Below are 24,678 nucleotides of genomic sequence, written 5' to 3'. Positions count from 1 at the left end.
CACCCATCCTAAGGAATCCCTGCTTCTGATGTATAACTATACCCATGACCACACTTAAAAGCTCTACTTTGACCTGCCACTCAAGTTCTGATTCAGATTTACAGCATTTCCATCTATGTACTAGATATTTAGTGTGTTGCTAGTGGTGTTCGCTGTTCTCTGCCGTAATACAATAAAGTTTTTCACAAAATTTTGGAAATAAAGACAGCCAACAACAAAAAAAGAAAGAAAAAAGAATCATACTTATTAGAAAATAACTTCTTAATGCTACTGGGTCAAAAGTCACTGAGTTGTGTTTAGAGAGCCATTTTAAGGCTTTCAGTCTTAAGTGTGTAACACTTTAAAAAATCCTGAAGGCCTTCTAGATTACACTAAATTTTAGGAAGAAGGAAACCCTCAGAACTTGCTATATTATTCTTCATAAGAGATCCCCAGGTTACTTAATGACTTAATTATATCAATATCAACTTGAACCCTTCCATCATCACCTGGGAAGGAGTTACTAATTGCTTACTGGGAAGGAAGAATGGGATGATCAACTGTTTTTTGACTAGCAAAGAAAGTCTCTTTCCCCTTGCTTCAAATTCCTGAGATTCCATGTTGCCATCTACCAAAATGAAAACTAAAAACTCTGGTCCTCTGTTTATAATTTTCTACTCCTTCACTACTCCTACCCACCCCATTCTTTTGTTCTGCTCCATGCTTCCAGGGTACCCTGCAGAAAATCTTCATTGGGTTGTTAACAAACTTCCTTTATATTAGATCTCTATTTTTCACACTCCTCTATCTTCTTGCAATCTCAGGACCTTGTCCCTCACAGGAAGACATGGTACCCCTGGCCAACCTCCCTAGCTCTGGATGCACTTTCTGTCATGTCCATCAACACACTAAGCCAGGATGATGAGTAGATATTCTTCTTGCTCACTTACTCTTCATTGCCATTTATATATCACCATCATCTCTGAATAACCTCTCCACCTGTGAAGTTCATTCCACTCGTCTATTTTACTCTATCTAAATCGCATTTTTTTATTGGTGCCAAGGTGTAGCGCCAATGCAATATTTACAGCACCCACGATCACAATAAAGACCATGACTATAAGTATCGTATGATGTTTGATCACAAAATATACCAGATTCTCCAGACAGAGGATACAACTGAAGGATTTATTTAGACACCAGAAAACCAAATCCCCAAACCAGTAAGCCAATTCCATCATAGTAACAAAGATATTCAGAAGCCATAATAACGCTGAGAGCCACAGCATCCTTCAGCCTTTCCACAAACCAATACAACATCAATATTTACTCCCAAATCTCTTTATCTCCTTAGTGAGCATCCTCTCTCTCCCCCAGAGTCTGGCTAACTCTGACCAGCTTGCTGTGGGCTCTGCTTCCCTTTAGCAAACTCTTCCCACCACAGGCTCCATGTGACTACCTTCAGCCTATTAGGGGGCAGAGTTTAATCTTCACAGCAGGGAAGCTTCCTGTGGGCTCTGCTCCACCCTTGAGCAAATTCCCTCCATCAAAGGCTCCATGTGATTACATTCAGCCTATTAGGGGTCAGAGTTTACTTTCAAAGCAGGGGAGGTCTTCAAACTCCCCCCTAGGCCTATTAAGGGGCAGGGAAGTTCTTCAAATTCCCATTCCCATTACACAAGGTTATTCTCTCTTCTTTCCCAAGGAGGTCAACACTGGGTTCACAATCTTTCTTTTACTATCCCATCCCCTGCCTTTACACGTGGGTACTTCTACATGCTGAAAATATTCACTCTCCATGATCCAGAAATCTGAAATTCCCCTTTATGACCATAACCTCCGATTTGTTTGTCTTTCCCTCTTCTGCCTTCTTCCTAAATCTGTTCTTCAACCTCAGTAATACATCCAGTCACACCCTACCCTCTCTCAGTCTCTCAGTCCACCACGCCTGCTCTATACTCACTTTTCTCCATTTAAGGAGGATATCCAAGCCAGTTTTTTCTCCATTTGCCTCTAGGCTGCACTCCTTAGGACTTCTCCATCATGCCCCTGGCTGGGTACCTTCCCTCTTCCCTGTCCATATTTTCAGCTTCCTTTTATGTACTGTCTTCTCCCATCATAGCATAAGCTCCTTGAGGGTGGGGACTATCTATTGCCTTTCTATGTATCACTAGCACTTAGTATAATATCTGACACATAGTAGATATTAAATAAATGTTTATTGAATGACTAATTTTCCTCCTTTCAGAATCTTAATCCTATACTTAAGGAATTCAATTTTATACTGTGTTCTACCCTCAACTCCTTTATTCCCTTATCCTATTGATGTTTATATTTTGCCCAACCCTGGTTACCCCTACTTCTTAATTTCTACTTGGGTGCTGGAAAAAGTCACAAAATGAAGCTACATACATGTTTCCCCAATAATAAGACACTGTCTTATTATTTTTTTTGGAAAGGAAAAACACCAGAGGGCTTATTTTCAGGGGAGGGCTTATGTTGTCCTGCCTCAGCTCTCCTCCGCGGCACTGCTCTCAATGGCGCCAGCAAGCAAATCACTGGGGAAGAACAGGATGACTACTGGGGCAGCTCTGATTGGATGCAGCTTGGAGCGTGCGTTTCACGGGGGGGGGGGGGGACGGTGCATACAGAGGGTACCGTAATTTTAGAGGAATCTTACACAGTAAGGGGAGGGCTTATTTTCAGGATAGGTCTTATTATCGGGGAAACACGGTATTTGTTATCAAATTTCAACTGGGTCCTCACTGATACATAGCAATCCTTCTGTTCTTCTCTAATACACTCTCACACTACCCACAGCAACTGTTCCAAACCTCCTCTCTCCTCAAAATATCTATGCAATCTCAGCAAAGGATCTCATCTACTTCACTGAAAAAAATAGAAGCCATCCAGTTTGAATTCCCTCTTCTTCCCAACTCTAGACTTAAAATCTTTTTACATCACCCCCCCCTTTCTCTTATCATTTTCTCTCATCTCCTTGCCAAGTTCAAGTCTTCTACTTGCTCTCTTGATCCCACCCTTCTCTGGCTTCTCTTGGCATTTGCCCCACTGGTCATTCTCTCTGTCTCTCTCTGCATCTCTCTAATACCTTTCATCTCTCCTTATCTACTATTTCTTTCCTTGATGCCTACAAACATTCCAATCTCTCTCTCATCCTTAAAAAAACATTTACTTGACCCTGCCATCCTTTCAATTATTCTCTATTTCACATCCCTTTTGCAGTCAAACTCCTAGAAAAGGTCATCCACACTCATGACCAGCACTTCCTTATTTCCCCACTCCTTATTCCCTTGCAATATGGTTGATGATGCCCATTTCCCCCTGCACTTGATAGAACCTGCTCTCTCCAAGGTGAGCAACAATCTCTTAACTGCTAAATCAATCATACAAGCCTTTATTAAATGCCTATGATGTTCTAGAAACTAGGAAAAGCCCTAAACACTTTTTTTTTCTTCACTGAGCTCTCTGCAGCTTTTGACTTTATCAAACATCCCCTCTTCTTAAATACTCTTTCCTTCCTTGGATTCTATGACACCACTGTCTTTTGGTCCTCTTCTGAACTGTTTGAATTCTCCTTCTCTGTCTCCTTTGTGGGATTCTCCTCTTTCTCATCTGCGGGATCATCATCCATACCCCACTCCTTAAGTGTGGGTATACCCCAGTTGTTCTATCTTGAGACCTCTCTCTCTTTCAGTAATCTCATGAGCTTCCATAGGTTCAATTAGCATTTCTCTGCCCATGACTCCCAAATCTGCATAACCAGCTTTTATCTGTCTCCTGAGCTCCATTCTTATATCACCAACTGCCTGTCAGATGGCTTTACCTCTGTACACTATAGGCATTGCAAAATTAACATGTCCAAAATAGGACTCATTACCTTTGCTCCCAAATCTATCCTTCCTCTTAATTTCCCAATTTCTCTTAAGGATACCACCATCCTAGTCAGCCATGTTTGCAACCTAAGAGTTATCCTCAACTCTTCCTCACTCCCCATAAGCAACCAGTTCTCAGGTCTTATGGATTCTACCTTCACAGCATCTCTTATATATCTCCCCTTCTCTCCATTCATAAGACCACCACCCTATTTCAGGCTCTCATAACTTCTCACCTGAACTACTGAATAGTCTCCTTATTGGTCTCCTGTCTTCCAATCTTTCTCCTCTCAAATCCATCTTCCACACAACTGCCAAATTTAAATTTCTAAAGTATAATATTGAACATGTCATCTGTTCCATAAACTCCAGGGGCTTCCTGTTGCCTTCTAGGAACAAATATGGACTCCTCTATTTATCATTTAAAGTCCTTCACAATCTGGGTCCATTCTATTTTTGCAGACTTACTTCTCATTACTCCCTCTCATGCCACGCAGTCAACCTTGCTTATTTGCTAATTACTATACATGGCATTCCATCTCCTATATCCGTGCCTTTGTAAAGGACGTCTTCCATGCTTAGAATGTCCCCTTTCCTTACCTCCACCACTTAGAGGCACTAGTTCCCTTCAAAGCTCAGTACAGGCATCATCTCCTATTAAAGGACCTTGTAGATCCCCACCCACTCTAGAAACTACTTTGTATATATTTATCTATATACTTGTTGTATGCCTCCAGTGGAATGTTTCTTAAGGCTTAAGGATGAAATAATCTGATTGATTCTGTGTCTTTTTTAATTGATCCTATTAACAGTTAATTGATTTTACCCTATGACTGCCTAAGTCATGATTCTGTATCTCTAAACTTAATTCAGAAATTTAGCTGATCTGTAATGAGTTTAGAAGTCCAGTACTGTTAATCACCATTCTATTCTTGTGTCAAGGAAATCTGTTAACCTTGAAGGAGGTAAGTGAACACCAGGGAGTCTGGCCTAGTATCTTTATACCACCAAGTTATGCTTCAAAGATGTCTGTTTCATTAACTAAAGAAGTCTGGTCTACTCTCTCTGTCCTTGTATATGCAGTTAGACTCAATGAACATTTCTTAGTCGTGGGAGGGAAATAGGGGTGTTGTTATTAGCCCTCATTACCAATTTCAATCAAATCATATTTTCTTCCACTTATGATGCTAATCTTCCTATTTTCTTTTTTTGCTTCAATCTGCATTCAAACTCTTTTCTTTCTAGTTCTTTCTCTGAATGTAGACATCTCTCTCGATCATGAGTCTTTTGGAGTTTACTTATAGCCCTGCATTTCTGAGAAGAGTCCGGTCTATCAAAGTTGGTTGTCACACATACATTGAATCTAAAATTGTGTACAAATTTTTCCTGGTTCTGCTCTTCTCACTCAGCATCAGTTCATATAAGCCTCTCCAGGTAGATATGAAGTCCATCTGCTCTTTGTTTTTTATGGCACAATAGTATTCCATTACATTCATATACCATAACTTGTTTAGCTATTCCCCAATTGATGGGTATCTCCTTAATTTCCAATTCTTTGCCACCACAAAAACAGCTGCTATAAATATTTTTGTACATATGGGTCTTCCTCCCACTTCTATGATCTCTTTAGTATACAACCCTAGAAGTGGTATTGCTGGGTCAAAGGATATGAAATTACTTCTAGCCCTTTGGGCATAGTTCCAGATTGCTCTCCAGAATGGTTGGATCAGTTCACAACTCCACCAGCAATGTATTAATTAGTGTTCCAATTTTTCCACATCCTCTCCAGCATTTATCATTTTCCTGTTTTGTCATCTTAGCCAATCTGACCAGTGAGATATGGTACCTCAGAGTTGTTTTGATTTGCATTTCTCTAATCAATAGTGATTTAGAGCATTTTTTCATATGCTTATAAATATCTTTAATTTCTTCCTCTGAGAACTGCCTGTTCATATCCTTTGATAATCTTCCTATTTTCTATACTCTTTGAAATTTTATGAAAAAGAGCTGTGCCCTCATTTAAGGTCTTAGAATTGCTGGGGGAATTGAGATCCTATTTATTGATAAATTCCTGTTTTACTAAGAAATTGATCATGCTCAGAACTTCGTACCTCAGTCTAACTTAATTTTAATTATTACAAGGGAAAAGGACCATTTCACTGTTTTTGTCAATGCCAACCTAGTACAGTACTTTGAACATAGTAGGTGTTTAATAAATACTTGATGAGTTTAGCTGATTTGAGACTCTCCTTTTACTGTCTATAGAGGTCTATGAGCACTATGGATTACTTAACCAAGTTGAGAAGATGATATGGAGGCTAGACTTGTTGATAATTAAGAAAATAATTGAATTCTCCAGGAAATGATTGAATCTTTCCAAGAATTTTTGTAATGGGGAAGATTCTAAGAAATTAATTTATGTCTGTTTAAACATTTGTCTCCAAAACACTGAAGTAAGAATGACCTATAAGGTCCTTTCTAAGCTTTACATTCTGTGATTTTAAGTGAAGGTATTTTAAGTCAGCCAATGTAATTAATATAGCCTAGGAATGAATAAATCTGGATTGAATTTGTAGGTATGAGGAGACTGAGAGTTCTCCACTGACTTTCTGCAGTACGTTTTCCCAGCCCAAAAGTTTATTTGCTTTCTCTCCTCTAGTCTGTATTCAAATTGAGCCTCTGTATTAGTTGTCCTACCTGCTCTGAAAGGAATTTCCCTTGACAGTAAATGTGTGTGTGTGCGTGCATGTGTGTATTTTAGCTAATGCAATAGAGATTTGGAATCAATGAAATATTTGTAGGTTTTACCTTTGAAGCAGAAATAACCCATTTTCTGTTGTTGCTAATTGCTACATCCATCACCCAGTCTTCATGTCCCTGCAGGAAAGTGAAACTTAACTGTACCCCAAAGTAAAAGTTTTCTTACTTTTATAACAGAATAAACTAGTGTCAGTAACTCTCAAATGACCTTATCCTGAAATGAAAGCAATGAATTCCTATTCTTTTGCTTAATCAAAGCTATTTTTCATATTACAGAAACATAAAAGGCTTAAAATAAATTTTAAAATTATACTTCTTTGAATTATTTTTGAGAATACTACATAATTATTCTGAAAAATGGATGAAGGGAAAAGTTGTATTTAACCAACAGTTCTATAAACTGTTTTTGAAAGAAACCTACAAAAAACCTGCAATTGTCATTCATACTAGCATTCAAATTATCTAAAGTGTGGTATAGTGTAGGAGGAAAGGATTTACAATTATAATCACAGAATCTCAGAAATCAGAAAGTACTTCAGGAACCATTTAGCCCAACCTGTAGCTGAACAAGAATCTCTCTTACAATAGCCTAGAAAAATGGTCCTACAAGCTCTGATTGAAGATCTCCAATGGAGTTGGGGGGGGGGAGTGGAATGCACTACTTCCACCAATTAATATATCATTAGAGGTTCCTCTGGAGACAAAAGTGACCAAGACTGCCTCTTAAGCCTATTAAGCTTACTACAATACTCCTGATTTTGAATTCCATTTTAGCTCTTAAGATTACTTTATCTCAATCCTTATTTCTGCCTCACAGCTTGCCAAAGGTTCAGCTGCATGAAGGAGAACTCTTAGTTTGGGTTGTTGAAGATAGTTAATGTTCATTTTTTTTAAGTATATATATATATATATATATATAAGGGAGGAAGGTATGAGGAAGAGAAAGTGGATTTTTGTTCTTTAAAAAAAAAAACAACTAACTTAGGGGCAGCTAGGTGGCACAGTGAATAGAGGACCAGCCCTGGAGTCAGGAGGACCTGAATTCAAATCCAGTCTCAGACACTTAACACAAAAACTAGCTGTGTGACCTTGGGCAAGTCACTTAACCCCAATTTCCCTACCTCCCCCCCCCAAAAGAAAAGCAAAAAAAAAAGACTAACTTAAAATTTTTAAAAAGAAATTAAAATGTTGATTCACTTTTAACATTACAGGTTATATGGCAGAAAACTGGCTATTTTTCATATCATCTTTAAGTAGTTGCCTTGCTTCTGATTGTCAGGCTTTGACTTGGGTTATTAAGCCATTATGGAAATATACATAATACTACTATCCATTAGTCTTTGTAATTCACAGGATCCTAGTATCACAGATTTAGAGCTGGAAGGGACTTTAGAGGTTGAGTCTAACCCCTTCATTTTTTACAGATGACAAGATTGAGGTTAAGGAGAATTAAACATTCATCTGTATTGTCAGACTGAATCCAGTAGTTAACTCTGAGCAACACATGGGAGAGTCAGAAAGAGATCTTACTTTCCTAAGTAACCCTCTACACGGAACCTTCCTGCTCCAGGATTTAGTGCCAAGTCTGAAGTACTTTCAGGTGCAAAGTTGGCCTCAGACTAAAGAGAAGCACACAATGTGCAGGGAACTCCTGGGTTTCGCTGCCAGTCAGGCATTTTGCTTCCTAAGCACACTAACAGCCCAGCCCCGTTAAATATGTACAAATGCTGATTCTCAGAAAAGAATACATTCTTCCAGTAAAGAATACACTCTTCCAGAGAAAGCCTGGACCATGGGACAATTGTTCTGTTCTCTGAGGACTGGACTCATCTGAATAAAAATCTAGGATTATAGTATGTAGGCAATCTGGCTCCATTCTTCCAGCCACATAACCTACTGGTCATCTACAAGCCAGCCTCCTCAGTTACTTTCTTGCTACTTTGCCTCTGCTCATACCATTGCCCCACCTGGAATGCCTTCTTTCCTCTCCTCTCTCTCTTTTTTTTTTTAAAGCAATCAGGGTTAAATAACTTGCTCAAGGTTACACGGCCAGGTGTTTCTGGGTGGGTGCTAAGTATCTGAGCCCAGATTTGATCCCCAGGTCATCCCGACACTGGAGCCAGTGCTCTTACTCGCTGTGCTACCTGGCCGCCCATTGCCTCTCCTCTCTTTAATCAAATGTCCAACATCCTTTAAAGCTCAGGTGAGGTTCTATTATTTACTTAACCCCCTTTGAAATCTCTCTCTCCCTTCAAAGTCCTGCCCAGGTTTCATATCCTTCATGATGCCCTTTCCTCTACCCTTACCCCCAAGGTGGAAGAGAGCTCTTCCTCCTCAAATCTTCCAAAAGCACTACGTTCTTTCCCCTTATTTCATTCTAACTGGTATCACCCTCATTTGTGTACTTCTCACATCTTCCCTATTAGATTGTAAGTTCCATGAGAAAAAGGATTATACCTGCTTTCATCTTTCCATCCCCCGGACCAAGCACAGGATCTGGCATGTGGTAAGTGCTTCAAAAGTTTTGCTGAATTTAATTGTACTGTCTGTACCTCTCATCTGGCAATTGTTCCTCTCTAACTCTTCACATCCTGGTATCCTGTACACCAGATCCTTGTCCTTTTGTACTATACTGTGAGCACAATAAGGACAGGGACTGTGTCTGACTCTTTGTATACCCTAGAGCACCTGTCATTCAATATATGTTGGCTAGTAACATGCTTATAAACCAGAAATTAGCCTGGGCAGTTAAATCAACTACGTGTATTGTAGAGAAAAGTGAGCTTATTGTAGCTCATCTCCCTCATTTTGCAGATGAGGAAACTGAGCACACATGAGAACACAATTCAAACTATAATCCAACCCCAGTATTTCAGTCCTGAAATCCTGCTTCAGTTTCTTAATCCATATATAGTCATTTGTACAAGCCTTCTTTCTTTCTCTTATCAGTAAATCAGTACCTTTAATGTACATTTTCTGTATCCTCCAGCCACATCCCAGACAGTTACCATTTTGTCATATGCTCCAGACACAATAAGTGAGGCTGAAACACAAAATTGGAAATTCATGGGCTTTTTCATGGATTCATCCCTCCTCTAGTCAGTCAAACTAGCTGAGTGACCTTTAATGACAGGCTCTTATTAGTCACACTTCAAAAAGATGCTGAAAACCCCTTTCAGGTTTGGCTGAATGATTCACATCCCTATTAACATGACAATAGAGGACATCATCAAAAAGCATTGGGAAAAAAGTTCTGATTTCGAGATTTAATGTTTTGTTTAGGTAGTAAAAATGCTAAACCAGTCCTTAGCTATTTCTAATATTTTCTTGGAAACCTAAGCTAATTTATTTGTACTTCCATTCTTTTTTTTAAATTGATAAACATTGTGATGTAGTAGTTGAGTCTGTGAGTCATTGCAGCTTCTTCAGAAGCCTTATGATGATCAGTGAAATGCTTGTTGGCACCTAACAAACAGGAGGAAGTCATTCCTGAAAAGCTTCTCTAATCAATTTCTGATTAAGAGAAACTACAACCATAATTATGAGCAAAAGAAATCTGATCAATGAGAGTAACATTAAAAAAAATCCATTTTCAGGAAATCTCCTTAAGCTTCTGTTATTTTCTGAGATATTCTTTACTTGTAGATCTATGTCCCTAGCATTAAGGGAGATAGATACATGCCACATTACAGTAATTAGTAATGACCTAGGCTTAGAATTTCACATTGCACTTTGGTAACTTTCTAGGAGATGTATGTAAATGGTGTGTATTATTGTGATCTGTGTTTGTGTCTCAATTCCCTTCTAGACTGAGCTCCATAAGATCCAGGACAAAATCTTACCTAAGTTTTGTATCTTGTCCAGTACCTAACATACTATTTTTTAAACAGTAGACTTAATAAATGGTTATTGAAGGAATAAACTCTGTTTAAGAAAGTATATTTGAAATAATAACCTAATTACTTTTATTTTTATCCTTATATTACTTCCAAAATTGCAATAATGGTCATTGGAATTCCACCTATTTGATTTAAAGACATTATTCATTCCAGAAGAAACATGTTTGAATTCTACTTTGTAGCCTAAACCTAGAACATGGTCTAATTGTATCTAAAAAGAATAACCTTCTATTATGTATGAAAGGCATTTTGGCTTAATTTCCTAATTTATTACCGGACAGACAGTGGTTATGTTGCTGGCAGAAAGACTGGATAGTGTGTTGCTATCCTCTCTCTGTCTTGATGGAGACCTTGGGAATTTATACAAGGTGAAAGGAATTTTCTCACCTTAAGTCAAATGGTAGACTGGTGTCTGAGAATGGGTACTAAGACAGAAGCAAGCTCAAAAGGGATTTAAAAAAACACATTTAATCTAAGAGTAAGATCTTGTCTTTGCCTGGCTGGTGAGACTGTGCGCCTGAATTCAGATCATAACTGGAATAGCCCAAGCGCATAGCTGCCCCTTCCTGGGTGGGAGAGGCTGTGTAGCAATTGCAATTCATGAGAAGACCAGCAGATGGAAGCTGAGAGCCGCCTAGTAGAAACATGTTTTTTAGATGACCACAAGTCCAACCAGCCTACCTACTAACATCCTGTAACTTCAACACATTACCAGATGAGCCATGGTTATAGGTGGCTCTGCCAGGGAAGTCACATCAGGCAAGAGAAGCAGTTCAGAAGGAACAGTGAGAATAATTCATGTTGGGGCAGTGGACATAGCACTGGGCCTGATGTCAGAAAGACCTGAGTTCAAAACCAGCTTCAGATACTACCTGTGTGACCCTTTGTCTGCCTCAATTTCTTTATCTGTAAAAATATAAGGATAATAATAACACCTACCTCCCAGGATTGTTGTAAGGATCAAATGAGATAATCATTGTAAAGCACTTAGCAGAGTACCTGGCAGAATAAGCACTACATAAATGTCTGTTGTTGTTACTATTGTTATTGTTATTCCCTAGGAACGTGAGGTGTTTTGGCCACACATGGTTCCAGGGGATATGGTTCTCTAAGTGTGCCCTCTTTATTTATGTTCCTTGGTCACATGTGTATTCTCTCTCTCTCTCTCTCTCTCTCTCTCTCTCTCTCTCTCTCTCTCTGTGTGTGTGTGTGTGTGTGTATGTTGCCTTTCCCACATATATTCCTTATGTGTGTACTTATGGGAATATGCAGGAGTACATATACCCTTACGTGTTTTGTGGAAATTGTCCTTTTTTTAAAAAAATATGTTATACTTTAGTTAAATGTCTTTTGCTTTGAACTACATATCCTCTTGTTGGTCTGGCAAATGGAACATCAGTGCGGGCTGATGAGCTCTTGGTTTGATGGAGGCTGACCCAACATACGCCATGAACAAGGATAGTTGACAGGGAGCTCACAAATGGGGGAGTGGGTCAGGGGCTATACTGTATTTGCTAGCTCATTTTCAATAAAATTAATTTAACAAGCATTAATTAAGCATTTTGCCATGTATAAAATATTGGACTAGGTGCTGAAGATACAGAACAAAGGCCAAATAGTCCCTACACTCAAGGAGTTTACATTCTATTGGTGGCATACAACAGACCCAGAGAAGTAAACACAAAGTAATTTCCAGGGAAATGGGAACAGAAACAACTAGGTGGACCAGGAGAAACATTTTATAGGGGATGTCACTTAAGCTATTCCTGGAGAGAGCTAGGGAATCCAAGAGGCAGAGTTGAGAAGGGAGAAAATTCCATAAAAGGAAGATAGTCTGTCCAAAGGACCATCATACATGGCAGGCAGCAAGTAGGCCAGTTTGACTAGGACATAGAGTGTGTTAGAAGTAATATGCAACAAGTCTAGAAAAATTGGCTGAATCCAGAGTGCAGAGGGCTTTTCATGTCAAACAGAAGAGTTTTTATTTTATCCTAGATGTGGGTGGCAGTCCCTGAAGCTTCTTGAGCAGGGGAGTAATATGGCTAGCTCTGTATATGAAGAATAATAATCTGACAACTTTGTAGAGAATGGGTTGGAGAATAGTTGCAGGGCGATCAAGTCAGAGGCTACTGCAATCATGCAGGTGAGAACTGATGAGGTCCTGAACTAGACTGGTGGCCACTGGTAGAAAAAAAAGGAGGGATGTGATAAAGCTGTAATTTTCAATTACAAGATTACTATAGGTACAGACCCTTCCTCTTAGTTCCTTTGTCTGAAGTTATATAGACGATCTCTATTGTCCTTGTGGAAAATCATCGTCTTAGTCTATTATAGACAACAGAGTTTTTGGAGAGTTAGATCCTTTCAAGAATGGGTTAACATTGTGCTATGTATAATATAACTGTACCAAAGAGCTCATGTATTTATAAAATAGTAAAAAACAAAACAAAATATATTTTCACTGTAATACTGAATTGGAAATCATGTAAATAGCTTACCATCTCTGGTAAAAAGACAGGAACTGACAGAACCTTCATGACCTTCCATCAGAGTTACACAAGCTCCCTCACTCCGAAACCCTCCTGCATTTACATCCCATATTTTTAAGGTTTTGTCCCAAGCAGCTGTACACAAGAAATGGCCACTGAAGGTAAAACAACAATCCGCAATAACATTGGAATGAGCTCTGAAACACAAGCGAAAAACACAGACAATGTGGGTTATCCTACTCTGGTTAAAGCTCTTCTGCTATTCCACTCCAAGGGTCCTGAGATAGATATGGCTTAGTTTGAATTTCTATAGGGCAATACGTCTCTAGCCACTGAGACTCTGGAAAACAATTTCAGTCATTCAGTCATCAAACATTCATCAAGTGCCTACTATGCATATGTATTCCTAGACAGGTACATGGTATATACTTATATGTACAGCTTTTATTTTAAATTTAACTTTTAATGTTTTAATATTTTCAATATTTTTATATGCATATATATATATATACATACACACATATATAATCCTAGAGGCATTAGGAAAATCACTAGAGTTGATTAAGCAGAACAGTCATAAGATCAGATCTGTGCTTAAGGAAAATTACTTTGGTCCTCACTGGCTTCCTCATTCTGGGCTATCACATTTCTGAAGATCTGCAGATAAAGAACTGTGAAAAACTGTGAAGAATAACTAGTAAGTTGTTTCAAAATCTACTGAACTCTTCCCCTTTTTCTCCATCTCTCCCTCTCTTTCCAATGTTGTGTATATGTAAATAACAATGTTCAACATTTATTCAGTACCTCCTATGTGTAAAGCGATATCCATCGAACTGAAGAAGATAAAAAAATAAATAAGACATGGTTCCTCCCTTTTGCCCCTTAGATGGCTCAGTGGACAGAGAGCTAAGCCTAGAGTCAGGAAGAAATGAATTCAAATCTAGCCTCAGACACTTACTAGCTGCATGATCCTGGGCAAGTCATGTAACCTCTGTTTACCTTAATCCATTGGAGAAGGAATTAGCAAACTACTCCAATATCTTTACTAAGAAAACCCCACAGACAGTATGGTCCCATGGAGATATAAAGCGTCAGACACGACTGAACAACAACAAACAAAACCCTCCCTTTAAGGAACATATACAGCTAGGTCCTGATTAATATGAATAATATATTCTGCAAAGTGGTTGCATTAATAAAATAAGGTAATTGGTTCCAGTCCAATGGAGATATGCAAGTAAATGTTTAAAATTAGTTTGTTATCTGTTTATTAATGTAATATAAGAGCAAAGGATAAGAAAAATGTATTTCTAATGCAAATTTATTACAAAGTAATAGAGAAGTTATAGAAAGAAAACTTTAAACATTAGAAAATTACTAAATATGGTATTTAAAGATAAGCCTACACTGAGAATGTGCAAAAAAACACCATTATTGTTGTTTAAAATATTTTACAGTGTAAATTGAACTGTCTTCCCTTTAAATCTCCATGCATATGCTGGTAGGTACAGAGAGCTTTATCTTGACAAATTTGCATGTTCGTATTCTCACACAATGAACACAGTGTAGAGAGATAACCCAGGACATTATCTAAAATCAGCAATACTTTACATATGTAATATTGTTGTCCTTACAATATTTTTCAATAGCTGAGCTAAAACAATTTGAAAACAGTCTTTGATGACATTAGTCACCCACACTTTCTTATTTGCCAAACAAAGAACTAGAAACAATCAATGGTGGTAGACTCTCAGTGCAAAGATTCTGAGAACAATAAAAAAGCATTAGTTTTCATTTCAAATACTTTTCTATGTTAGCTACCAATAAAAAGGTTAGGTGATTCTTAGACACTTTAAATCCAGGTTGAGTTTTTTCTTTCTAGAAATATATGTTCTAGAAGGCATCCTTTCCCAGAATAAATTTGTTACATCCACATTAAAAATTTATTGATCAATCTATCTATCTTCTTTGATTATTTTCTTCAAGATGACAGAATATTTAGCTGTCATGTCTTCCTTCATAGGCACTGGTTGCCTCTCTGATAATTTTAATATGATGTTCAATTTTGAACTCAAATTTTTTTTTTTTGCTTTTTGGAGGGCAATTGGGGTTAAGTAACTTGCCCAAGGTTACACGGCTAGTTTTTTAGTGTGGCTGTTAAGTGTCTGAGGCTGGAACCTAACTCAGGTCCTTCCGACTCCAGGACCAGAGCTTTACTTACTGCGCCACCTAGTCACCCCAGTTCAACTCAATTTTGAAAGTGATTGAACCAACCAACACTCGCAGTAAAAGTTTCTTCACTAGTCACTTCATTTCCATTTTTCTTTCATTGCCTTAAATAAACTTGAAGCTTTTATCTGAATGGCCCTTCTATAAAGAGTAATGTGTTTTTAATTGACATCTTCATCCATTTCTATAACTGATGCTTCTCTTCCTTGTAGTTATTTGCAAACCACAAAAAGCTGATTCAACTTTGCCTTTTTCTTTTAGCCTTTGTGTTTTAGAATATTCCGTACCATGGATTCAGACATCTTGACATCTTGTCCTGTTTTAGAGTTATAACCCCATTCATACATTAAATTATATCAAATTTATCTTCTAGTGTAATAACAAGCCTCTTCTTTTTGTGCTACAGGTGTTTTCATCTGAAATACTCTTCCCTTTGACCAGTTTGTTAAAGGCTCTTTTAAAAAAATTTGACACAACAGAACATCATATCCATACTTAACGATAAATGCACACAGATCAAGTACCTTTATGTTAAAACCCTCAGTTAGCTCGAATGAATCTTATTAATTGAATTTTGGCTTATATCAAATATGACCTGGTATAATTTTATAATTCATACTAAATTGAATTTTACATTATTCAAATTCATGTCTAGGTGCATGCTAGGTAGGGGTGGAGTGAGACAGGATTAACAAGTGCATAAATAACTATAACATAAACTAAAACATGACAAATACATGATGGATACACACCAAGCAGCATGTATCTCTGTGCCTGTCTCCCTAACTTTGATTTTTTTCCTATGCCCTCTACCTGCTTTACTTTCCCTACATCTTTCCCTTTCTTTCTTATCTTAATGTCCCTACATCTCCTTCCCCCCTCAAGTGTACATAATATTCACTTTTAAAACACATCTCTGGAAAAAACTTAATTAAATTGCTTTTTTCTTGTGTGTGGGCCTTGACACAAGGTATTTCATTGGGGAGAGGGAAGATGGAGGACATAGGCTTTAAGAGGCTCTCCATTCCTGCCCTAAATAGACTGCTCAAATGAACCATTAAATATAATTACAACCTCTGTATTCTGTAGAACTCAGCACTATTCATCAGAAGAAAAGAGTAAACAAAAACTGGTTTCTAGAACACAATATCTGGTTTTGCCTTTTTATCCCCCCTGAAAATAGCCTTTTGAAATGCACAAACTAGATAAGGCCAAAAGAAAAGACTAGTCAACTCTACAATAAAATTCAATTTTGCAAACAGTAGCAGCTTTTAGACAAAACCTCAGAGTTCCAGCACCTGGCAGGATATGAACAATCCCTAAAAGCTGTATTATATATACATAAAGAATTATAAGCATCTTCCTGGGAAACTTGTTTGTACTCATTGTGATTAAAAAACAGGATAGAGTTGCCATTCCTAAATAAACTTCTAATCTCTTTCTCTATTGATATAGGTGTGTGTATGTGTGTGTGGAGAGAGGGGGAGAGAGAAGACAAATACCCATACTCTTACAGAATACATTTCCTGAAAACTTTAGTTCAGCTAAATTGTTTAATAGCAACTAAGTGGTCAAATGGATAGAACACTATGTCAGGAAGACCTGAATCCAGCCTTAGACACTTACTGGCTGCGTGACCCTGGGCAAGTCACTCAACCTGTTTGCCTTAATTCACTGGAGAAGAAAATGGCAAACCACTCCAATATCTTTGCCAAGAAAACTCCATGGACAGTATGGTCCATGTCCAGGACCACAAAGAGTTAGACATGACTGAATGACTGAAGAACAGATTGATTAACATATGCCACTTTCCACTTTTGTACCTTACAAAACTTTACAGAAAGGATGATGCTAGCATTGTTCACTTTATTTGCCCTGAGTTTGATTGTTTCTTAAGACAAATTTTATTTACACTATTGTTGTCTTTGTGTGTGTGATTTTTTTTTTTTTTTGCCTCTTGATTGGTGGCTGGATTAAACTTCTAGAGAAGTTCTCAGAAACTAAACTCTGAAAATATAAAGAATAATTACTCCAATTAGAAGGAAAAGGGGGAGATATCTAAAGATAATCATATAAATACTAAAGGAACCATTATCAACAAACTTCAATTTTAAAAGACAAATACAAAAGGTGGAAGTGAGAAGAGGTAGCAGGACAAACAGAACAGCAGGGCATAGCCAGTCGTACTAAAACTTGAAATGAGGCAATGCTGGCAAGGAAAATGATGGACAAAAAATGCTAGGTTTTAGGGGTGTTTTTTCAGTTGTATTGGAGAAATGAGGACAAAGAAGGGATAGGCCTGCTGCTTGGAACAGAAAGGATGCTGATAACTAACAATAGAGAGGAGGCAGAGCTATTCAAGTCAAATGGATTCTATTTTCACTACCAAGAAAAATGATCTCTGGACTGGAAAGGACAGAACAAAAATGGGTAACAGGGAGCTGATAGTGAAGACAAGCACAGAGGTAGAAGGGGCACCTCACTGACCTTGGTGAGTTCAGGCCATGACACCTAAATGAATTCTTCAGCTACTGAAAGAACTGGCAAATGTGAAGCTAAGCTCCTGTGAGCAATCCTTGAAAAATTGTGGTGAATAGGAGTGTTACCATAGTAATGGAGGAGAGCAAATGTTATACCAATTTTTTAAAAAGGGAAAAGAGAAAGATCTGAAAACTCTTGATTAGAAAGCTTGACTTTGATTCCTAGCAAACATCTATTAATGAGATAGTTAATGAACATCTAGAAAAGGGAAGGGTGCTTGCAGCCACCAACGCTTCATTAAGGACTGACTGGTCATGCCAGACTGACCTTATTTCATCTTTTTTGAGAACCTTGCTAACTAGTAGATGAGAGGAATGTTAATAGTTTACCTAGATTTTAGCAAAGCATTTGACAAGATCTGTCATGCTAATCTCATGGAAAAGATGGAGAGACTGATTTTTTTTTTTTAATTTTAAGGAGTTAGTGAGGTGTTGTATTAGAGAGAATTGTCTGAAAACAATTCCTGAAAATTATCTTAGAATCATGAAGAGCTGAGTTCAAATTCTGCCTTAGACACTTACTATATGACAAATCACTTAACCTCTTTCAGCCTCAGTTTCTTCATCTCTAAAATGATGATAATAATACTACTTTCTCACAGAGTTGTTTTGAGGGCAAAGTAAGATAATAGATATGTAAAATGCTTTGAAAATCTTAAAATGCTATCTAAATGATAGGTATCATTATTATCAATGTTAATACTATAGTACAATTAAATGGATTTGGAACTGAATGGATGGCCAAACCAGCCTATGCTTTGTGGTCTTTATGACTACAAAAAAAAAGTGATTAAGAGTTCTTTATCAACTTGGAAGGAGGTCTCTAGAGGAATGCTCCAGGGATCTGTGCTTAGACTTGTGTTTTCTAACATATTAATCAAGTATTTAGATAAAGACATAGATGGTATGATTATCAAATTTTAAGATGACAAAATAATGACAAAATTCATTTGGAAAAACAAAAGATATAAACTATGAAGGGAAATGGTGAAAAGAAGTAAGGACAAAGATGGAATAACACTTTCAAGCCTCAAACTATATTATAAAGCATCAGTCATCAAAGCTATCTGGTATTGGTTCAGGAATAGAAAGTTATATTAATGGAACAGACTAGACAAGGGAGATTCAGAAACAATAGAATCTCAGTGTTTTATAAAGTGGAAAACATAAATCGCCTGGGGAAAATGTCCCTATCTGATTAAAAAAAGAAAAGAAACAAATTGCTGGGAAAATTGAAAAGTGATCTTGCAGAAATTAGACTTAGACCAACTTAGACCACACTCCATAATACATTCTAAATGGATACACAACTTTAATAACACAGATCATAATATAAAACAATTTGAAGAGAAACAGAGCATATGTGTGTCGCAGCTATGTGTAGGAGATGTATTCTTAACCAAACAAGAGATCAAGGCAATAAGAAAAGATAAAATAGAAAACTTTCATTACTTGAAACTAAAATTAAAAGGCTTCTCCAGAGACAACATTAATGCACCTAGGAAAAGGGAAGTGGTCAAATGGGAAAGTCTTTTGCATCAAATTTCTCTGATAAGGGTTTGGTATCCAAGATTATACACACACACACACACACACACACACACACACACCATTCCTCAATAGATAAATGGTCAAAGGATATGAAGAAACAGTTCTCAGAAGACCTGCAAAGTATTTACAACCACATGAAAAAAATGTTCCAAATCATTAAGAACAAGAGAAATACAAACCAAAACAACCATGAGGCTTAATCTCATATAATGAAAATTAGCAAAAATGGCAACAGTCAATGTTGAAGAATTTGTAGAAAGATATAATAACACATCCAGAACTACATCAAGGTAAATGGAAAGAAAAACAGCACATCAAAAAAATCAAAAGTAGGGGCAGCTAGGTGGTGTAGTGAATAGAGGATGGCCCTAGAGTGAGGAGGACCTGAGTTCAAATGTGACCTCAGACACTTGATACTTACTACTTGTGTGACCTTGGGCAAGTCACTTAACCCCAATTATCTTGCCATCTCCCTTCAAAAAAAATGAAAAGTAAATATAATAAAATTATAAAGATCAAGCAGGACTCAAATGAAGGGATATGAGAAGATACCTCCAATCTACCCCTTAATGGAGGTAGAAGAGTCATGGGTATTTTCAGACTTTTTCAATTCATGGATCAGTTGTGCTGCCTTTTTTTCCCTTCTAAAAAACTTTATTGTCCTATGGGATGATTGTCTGGGAAGGGGAAGGGGAGGGTCACATGGGGTAACTATGGTGATGTGTGAAACAGAAAATATCAATAAAAATTATTTTTTAAAAATTAAGATAACACAAATGAAGAAACAGCTAATACATTGGATTATTAGATTAGATTTTATTAGCATCAAGATAAAAAAGATTCTAACAGGCTAGAATGTTTGACAGAATCTAAGATGAAATTTAATAGAGAGGAATGTTCAATCTTATTCTTAGGCCCAAAAAAATCATCTTCACAAGTATAAAATGGAGAAGTTTTTCCAAAACAGTAAATGGTCTGAAAAATATCTGGGGGTTGTAGTGGATCATCAACTCCATATGAGTCAAAAGCATTAGTCAGTCAACCAACAAGCATTTAATAAGCATTTACTACAAATCAAGCTCTTCACTAAGCAATGGGGATACCAGAAAAGGCAACAATAGTGTCCCTGCCTCAGGGAGCTCACATTCTCACAAGGGAGACATATGTAAATAACTTTATACATATAATATATATACAGAGTAGATGGGAGGTAATCTCAGAGGTCAGAGACCAGCAGCAGTGTAGAGATGGGGACCAGACAAGGCTTCCTGTGGTTGGGATTTGAACTGAGTATTGAAGAAAGCCAAGGAAACTAAGAGGTAGAGGTGAGGGGCAAGCACTCTAGGTATGGGGAAAGGAGGGGAACTACCAATACAAAGTCACAGAGTTTGGAGCTGGATTGTCATATGGGAAGAACTACAAGGGGGACAGTGAGGAGGGATCTTAGAGTATGTAGAGGGGAGAAAAGTGTTGTGAAGGGCTTTAAATGCCAAAAGAGAGCTTTAGATTTGATCATGGAAGGTAATAGGGAATAGCAGGATTACATTGTAAGAGAGGATATAACAGTATCTTGTTTTGCTCCCACAAAAGTTATTGGAAGATAATCACTTATCTAAAACCCTGGCCTTCCTGGAACTATGACAATGACCAGAGGGAACTAGAAAGGTGCAGGTGGGGAGAGGGAAGGGGAGGGGAAGGGGGGAGCCCAAAGTTCTGACCTTAGGAGAGGCCAGGTCCCTTCAGGTCTCTAGTATCCTCATTACCACGCCTATGTAATCTGCATGTATTAAGGGAATATAGGGAAATAAAGTGAGGAATTTGACTAACCCTAACTCTACCAGGAAGGACAGAACAGTATAACCTTACTCCCACTACAGCACCAGTGTGGGTGTGTCCCTAGTGAGCACCACACCTGCTTCCTTGCTGGTAGTGTAATAAACGCCTTCCTCTGCACACTCTGTTTCTGAGTTCTTTCAGTGAGAAGGGGTTTGTCCTTTTAAGGAGTACATCATGTAGATCTTCCTAAGAGCCCCCAAAGGGAAGCTGTGGGTAGCAGAAGCTTGTCCCAGGCTAACTCCCTGATCCCACCAGGAACTCATGTGATCCCCAAAAACATGTTTCTTACAACACGAGTAAGGAGTAGGGAGAGAATTGAGGCAGAGAAGCCAATTAAAAGGCTTATTAAGTAGTCAGGACAAGAGGCAAGGAGGCCTGGTATTAGAGTTGTGGCGAAGAGCACTTTGGGTTGAATGATGAGCCAGAATGAAGTTTAGAAATGAGTGAGAGGTGAGGAAATGAAAGCAGTTATTGTTGACAGCTTTCTCCAGGAGCTGAGCTAAGAAGAGGGGAGGTATAGCAGAGGTGTGCTGGCTTCAATTTGTACTGACTTGTGAGAACCAATTGTTAAATTTTCAGTGTGACTATTTACACCTTGAAAATTAGCAAATGCCATATCAGTGCTTAATGTATTGTTTTGTTAATTTCTAGACTTAAGAAAGTGGTGGAGGAAATGCCAATAATGCAAATTAAACTTAAAAGTATATCATGAATGCTTTTTTTTTCTGGAGATCCAGGTGTTAAATATTTATCACTATATGCCTGCATGTAAGACAACTGTAGTCAGGGATGGTAGGATCAAATTAGAGGTTTTTTAAAGGATGAGGGAGACATGGCATAGGAAAAGCCTATATATAGGGAGAGATTGAAAATAAAAGAGAGGGTTGGCCAGGTAGCACAGTGAGTAAGAGCACCGACTCCAGTGTCTGGATGACCTGGGGATCGAATCCTGGCTCAGATACTTAGCACCACACCCAGAAATAACTGGCTGTGTAACCTTGAGCAAGTTACTTAACCCCAATTGCTTAAAAAAAAAAAAAGAAAAGGGAGAGAATGAGAATTATAATGAGAAGTCTGATAGAAAAAAAGCAAGGGTATAGGTATGGGATAAAGAGTGTATGTAGAGGATTTGGCCTTGACAAAGTGAAGGAACATCAGAGACAGAATGAAAGAAGAGAGATAGTGTAGAAAGACATTAGTGGTGTGCTTAGAAGGAAACTCTCTTAGAATGGCCTTGTTTTGTAGTAATATGGAAGGGGAAAAAAAAAAAACAACCTCATGGAAGCAGGACTACATTGAGAGGTACAGTTCCAGGGATAAGGAAATAATAGTCCTGCTATACTCTGCCCTGGTCTAAAGTATTATATTCAGCTGTGGGAGCCACATTTTAAGAAGAATGTCAATAGGATGGAGAGGATCCAATGTAGGGTAATCAATGAAGGGTCTCAAGTTCAAGCCATAGGAAGATCAATTAAAGGAATTGGGGTTATTTAGCCTGAAGAAGAAAAGATTTAGTGGGAAATGTGATAGCCAGCTTCAAGTATTTGCAGGAATGTCACATGCAAGAGAAACAAGACTTGTTCTGCTCAGCTCTAGGTAGTTGCACTCAGAACAATATCTGGAAGTTTACAAAGAGGCAAATTTTTGTATAATTTAAGGAGATCCTTCCTGATGAGAAAAACAATCCCAAAGTAGAATGGGCTGCTTCAGGAGACAATTGCTTCCTGCTCTCTAGAGGTCTTCAAGAAAAGACTGGACAACCACATGTTGCATATGGAAATTGTACTAAATGGTCACAGCGTCCCTTCCACGTCTGAAATTCTAGGATTCTCAGATTGAACTACACCATCCTGATTGACATCAAACACAAACATCTATGGTAAAGCTGCATCTGATACTCTGGCACACAATATTTAGTCAATAATTGCATTCCTCAGTTAGCAGGAGACAGAGACAGAGACAGGCAAGTACTAGTGACATGTTCCTTGTTCTCTTCCCACTACTCTTCCTGTGCTGGGGTTTATGTGATCTGGTCTAAAAGGACTATCAGCACATAGGATACTTCTCCCTGGCTGGGATAATTCATTCATTTTCTCCTTTGATATTTCAAATTCATCCGAGTTAATAGGCACAAATAATGGGAATTAGAGCTAGAAGAGGTCTTAAGAGATCCACTCATTTTACAGAGGAGAAAACTGAAGCCCACAGAGAAGAAGTGGGCTTTCTATAATAACTCTTCATTCCTGCTTATTTTGCTTTTAGTACAACTGGGATTGAGGATTGAGACTGGACCTTTAATGTCAATGGCACAGGGAATTTCCGGGTGAGGAACCTCCCTCCACCAATGTAGATCAATACATCCTGTGCAACTTAAAATCTTAGAGAATTGCCTAGAGAACTGAGAGAGGTTACATTACATAGCTAACATGTCAGAGATGGAACATGAACACAGATTTTCTTGGCTCTGAGGTCCCTCTCTATCTACTATGCCATGCTGACTATTATTTCTTGTTGACTAATAAATGCTTGTTGACTGATTAATTGATAGATTATTTCTTACTCATGAATTGTTAGAAGTGTAGCTTGAGCTGATACATCCCAAATCTTTACATTAAGATCAGATGATCCTGAAGCCACTCGCAGGTTGTCAGGATTAAAACAGCAACTTGTTACTGGTCTATCATGGTGAGCTGAGACAAGAGAAAAAAATCACCTTGCTGAAACACATTTCAAATTTATCTTAGGTTACTCTTTTGTCACATATATTGCACATATATTAGTTATACTAATCTGAGTGGCTATCAATAATTATAGCGGGCATTTAGATAGTGCTTTAAGATTTGCTTTTTTTTTTAGGGCAATCAGGGTTAAGTGACTTGCCCAAGGTCACATGGCTAGTTTTTGTGTTAAGTGTCTAAGGCTGGATTTGAACTCAGGTCCTCCTGACTCCAGGGCCAGTGCTCTATTCACTGAGCCACCTAGTCACCCCAGTGCTTTAAGATTTGCAAAGCATTTACATATGTCTCTCATTTGATCCTCATAACAACCTTCTAAGGTAGGTGCTATTATATCAGCCTCATTTTACAGTATGGAAAGTGAGGCTGAGAGAGGTTAAGGTAAAACGACTAGTAAATGTCTGGGGCAGGATTCAAACTCAAGTCTTTTCAACTCTAAATTTAATGCCGTGTCACCCAACTGCCTAATACTCTGAAAACATGTTCTTGGTCCTGTTACATAAAGTGTCATGCCAACTTTGCTAATCCATATGTACTTATCTAGATGAAATGAGAGAACAGGTCATTCAGGAAAAGGTTGTTCAAGAACCAGAAAAAATATTTGAAAACAGGAAGTATACCAAATAAGCAAATACAAGGTTGAACTCAGTTCATTGATATTGCAGAGAAAACCTTTTTTTTTAATAATTAGCCTTACCTATCCTATGGTATTCAGCATCAGGAAAAAAAATACTCCCAAATGCAAACCTGAGTCATGCAAAACTCAG

General features: G+C 37.9%; 1 protein-coding gene across 1 annotated transcript in view; it reads right to left on the bottom strand.

Annotated features, from left to right (window-relative positions):
* Positions 1 to 24,678, bottom strand: part of WDR88 (WD repeat domain 88) — a 73,277-nt gene that overhangs the window by 21,828 nt on the left and 26,771 nt on the right. The window contains 4 exon segments of the mRNA XM_069082795.1: positions 6,681 to 6,749; positions 9,593 to 9,675; positions 13,030 to 13,217; positions 23,737 to 23,866. Coding sequence (XP_068938896.1) covers positions 6,681 to 6,749; positions 9,593 to 9,675; positions 13,030 to 13,217; positions 23,737 to 23,866 — 470 coding nt within the window.

Source organism: Petaurus breviceps, unplaced genomic scaffold, assembly GCF_028583685.1.
Source record: "Petaurus breviceps papuanus isolate PSGF00001 unplaced genomic scaffold, PetGlider_PUasm1.0 171, whole genome shotgun sequence".
Classification (NCBI taxonomy): domain Eukaryota; kingdom Metazoa; phylum Chordata; class Mammalia; order Diprotodontia; family Petauridae; genus Petaurus; species Petaurus breviceps.
The sequence above is the reverse complement of the archived record's forward strand: the minus strand, read 5'-3'. Positions and strand labels throughout refer to the sequence as shown.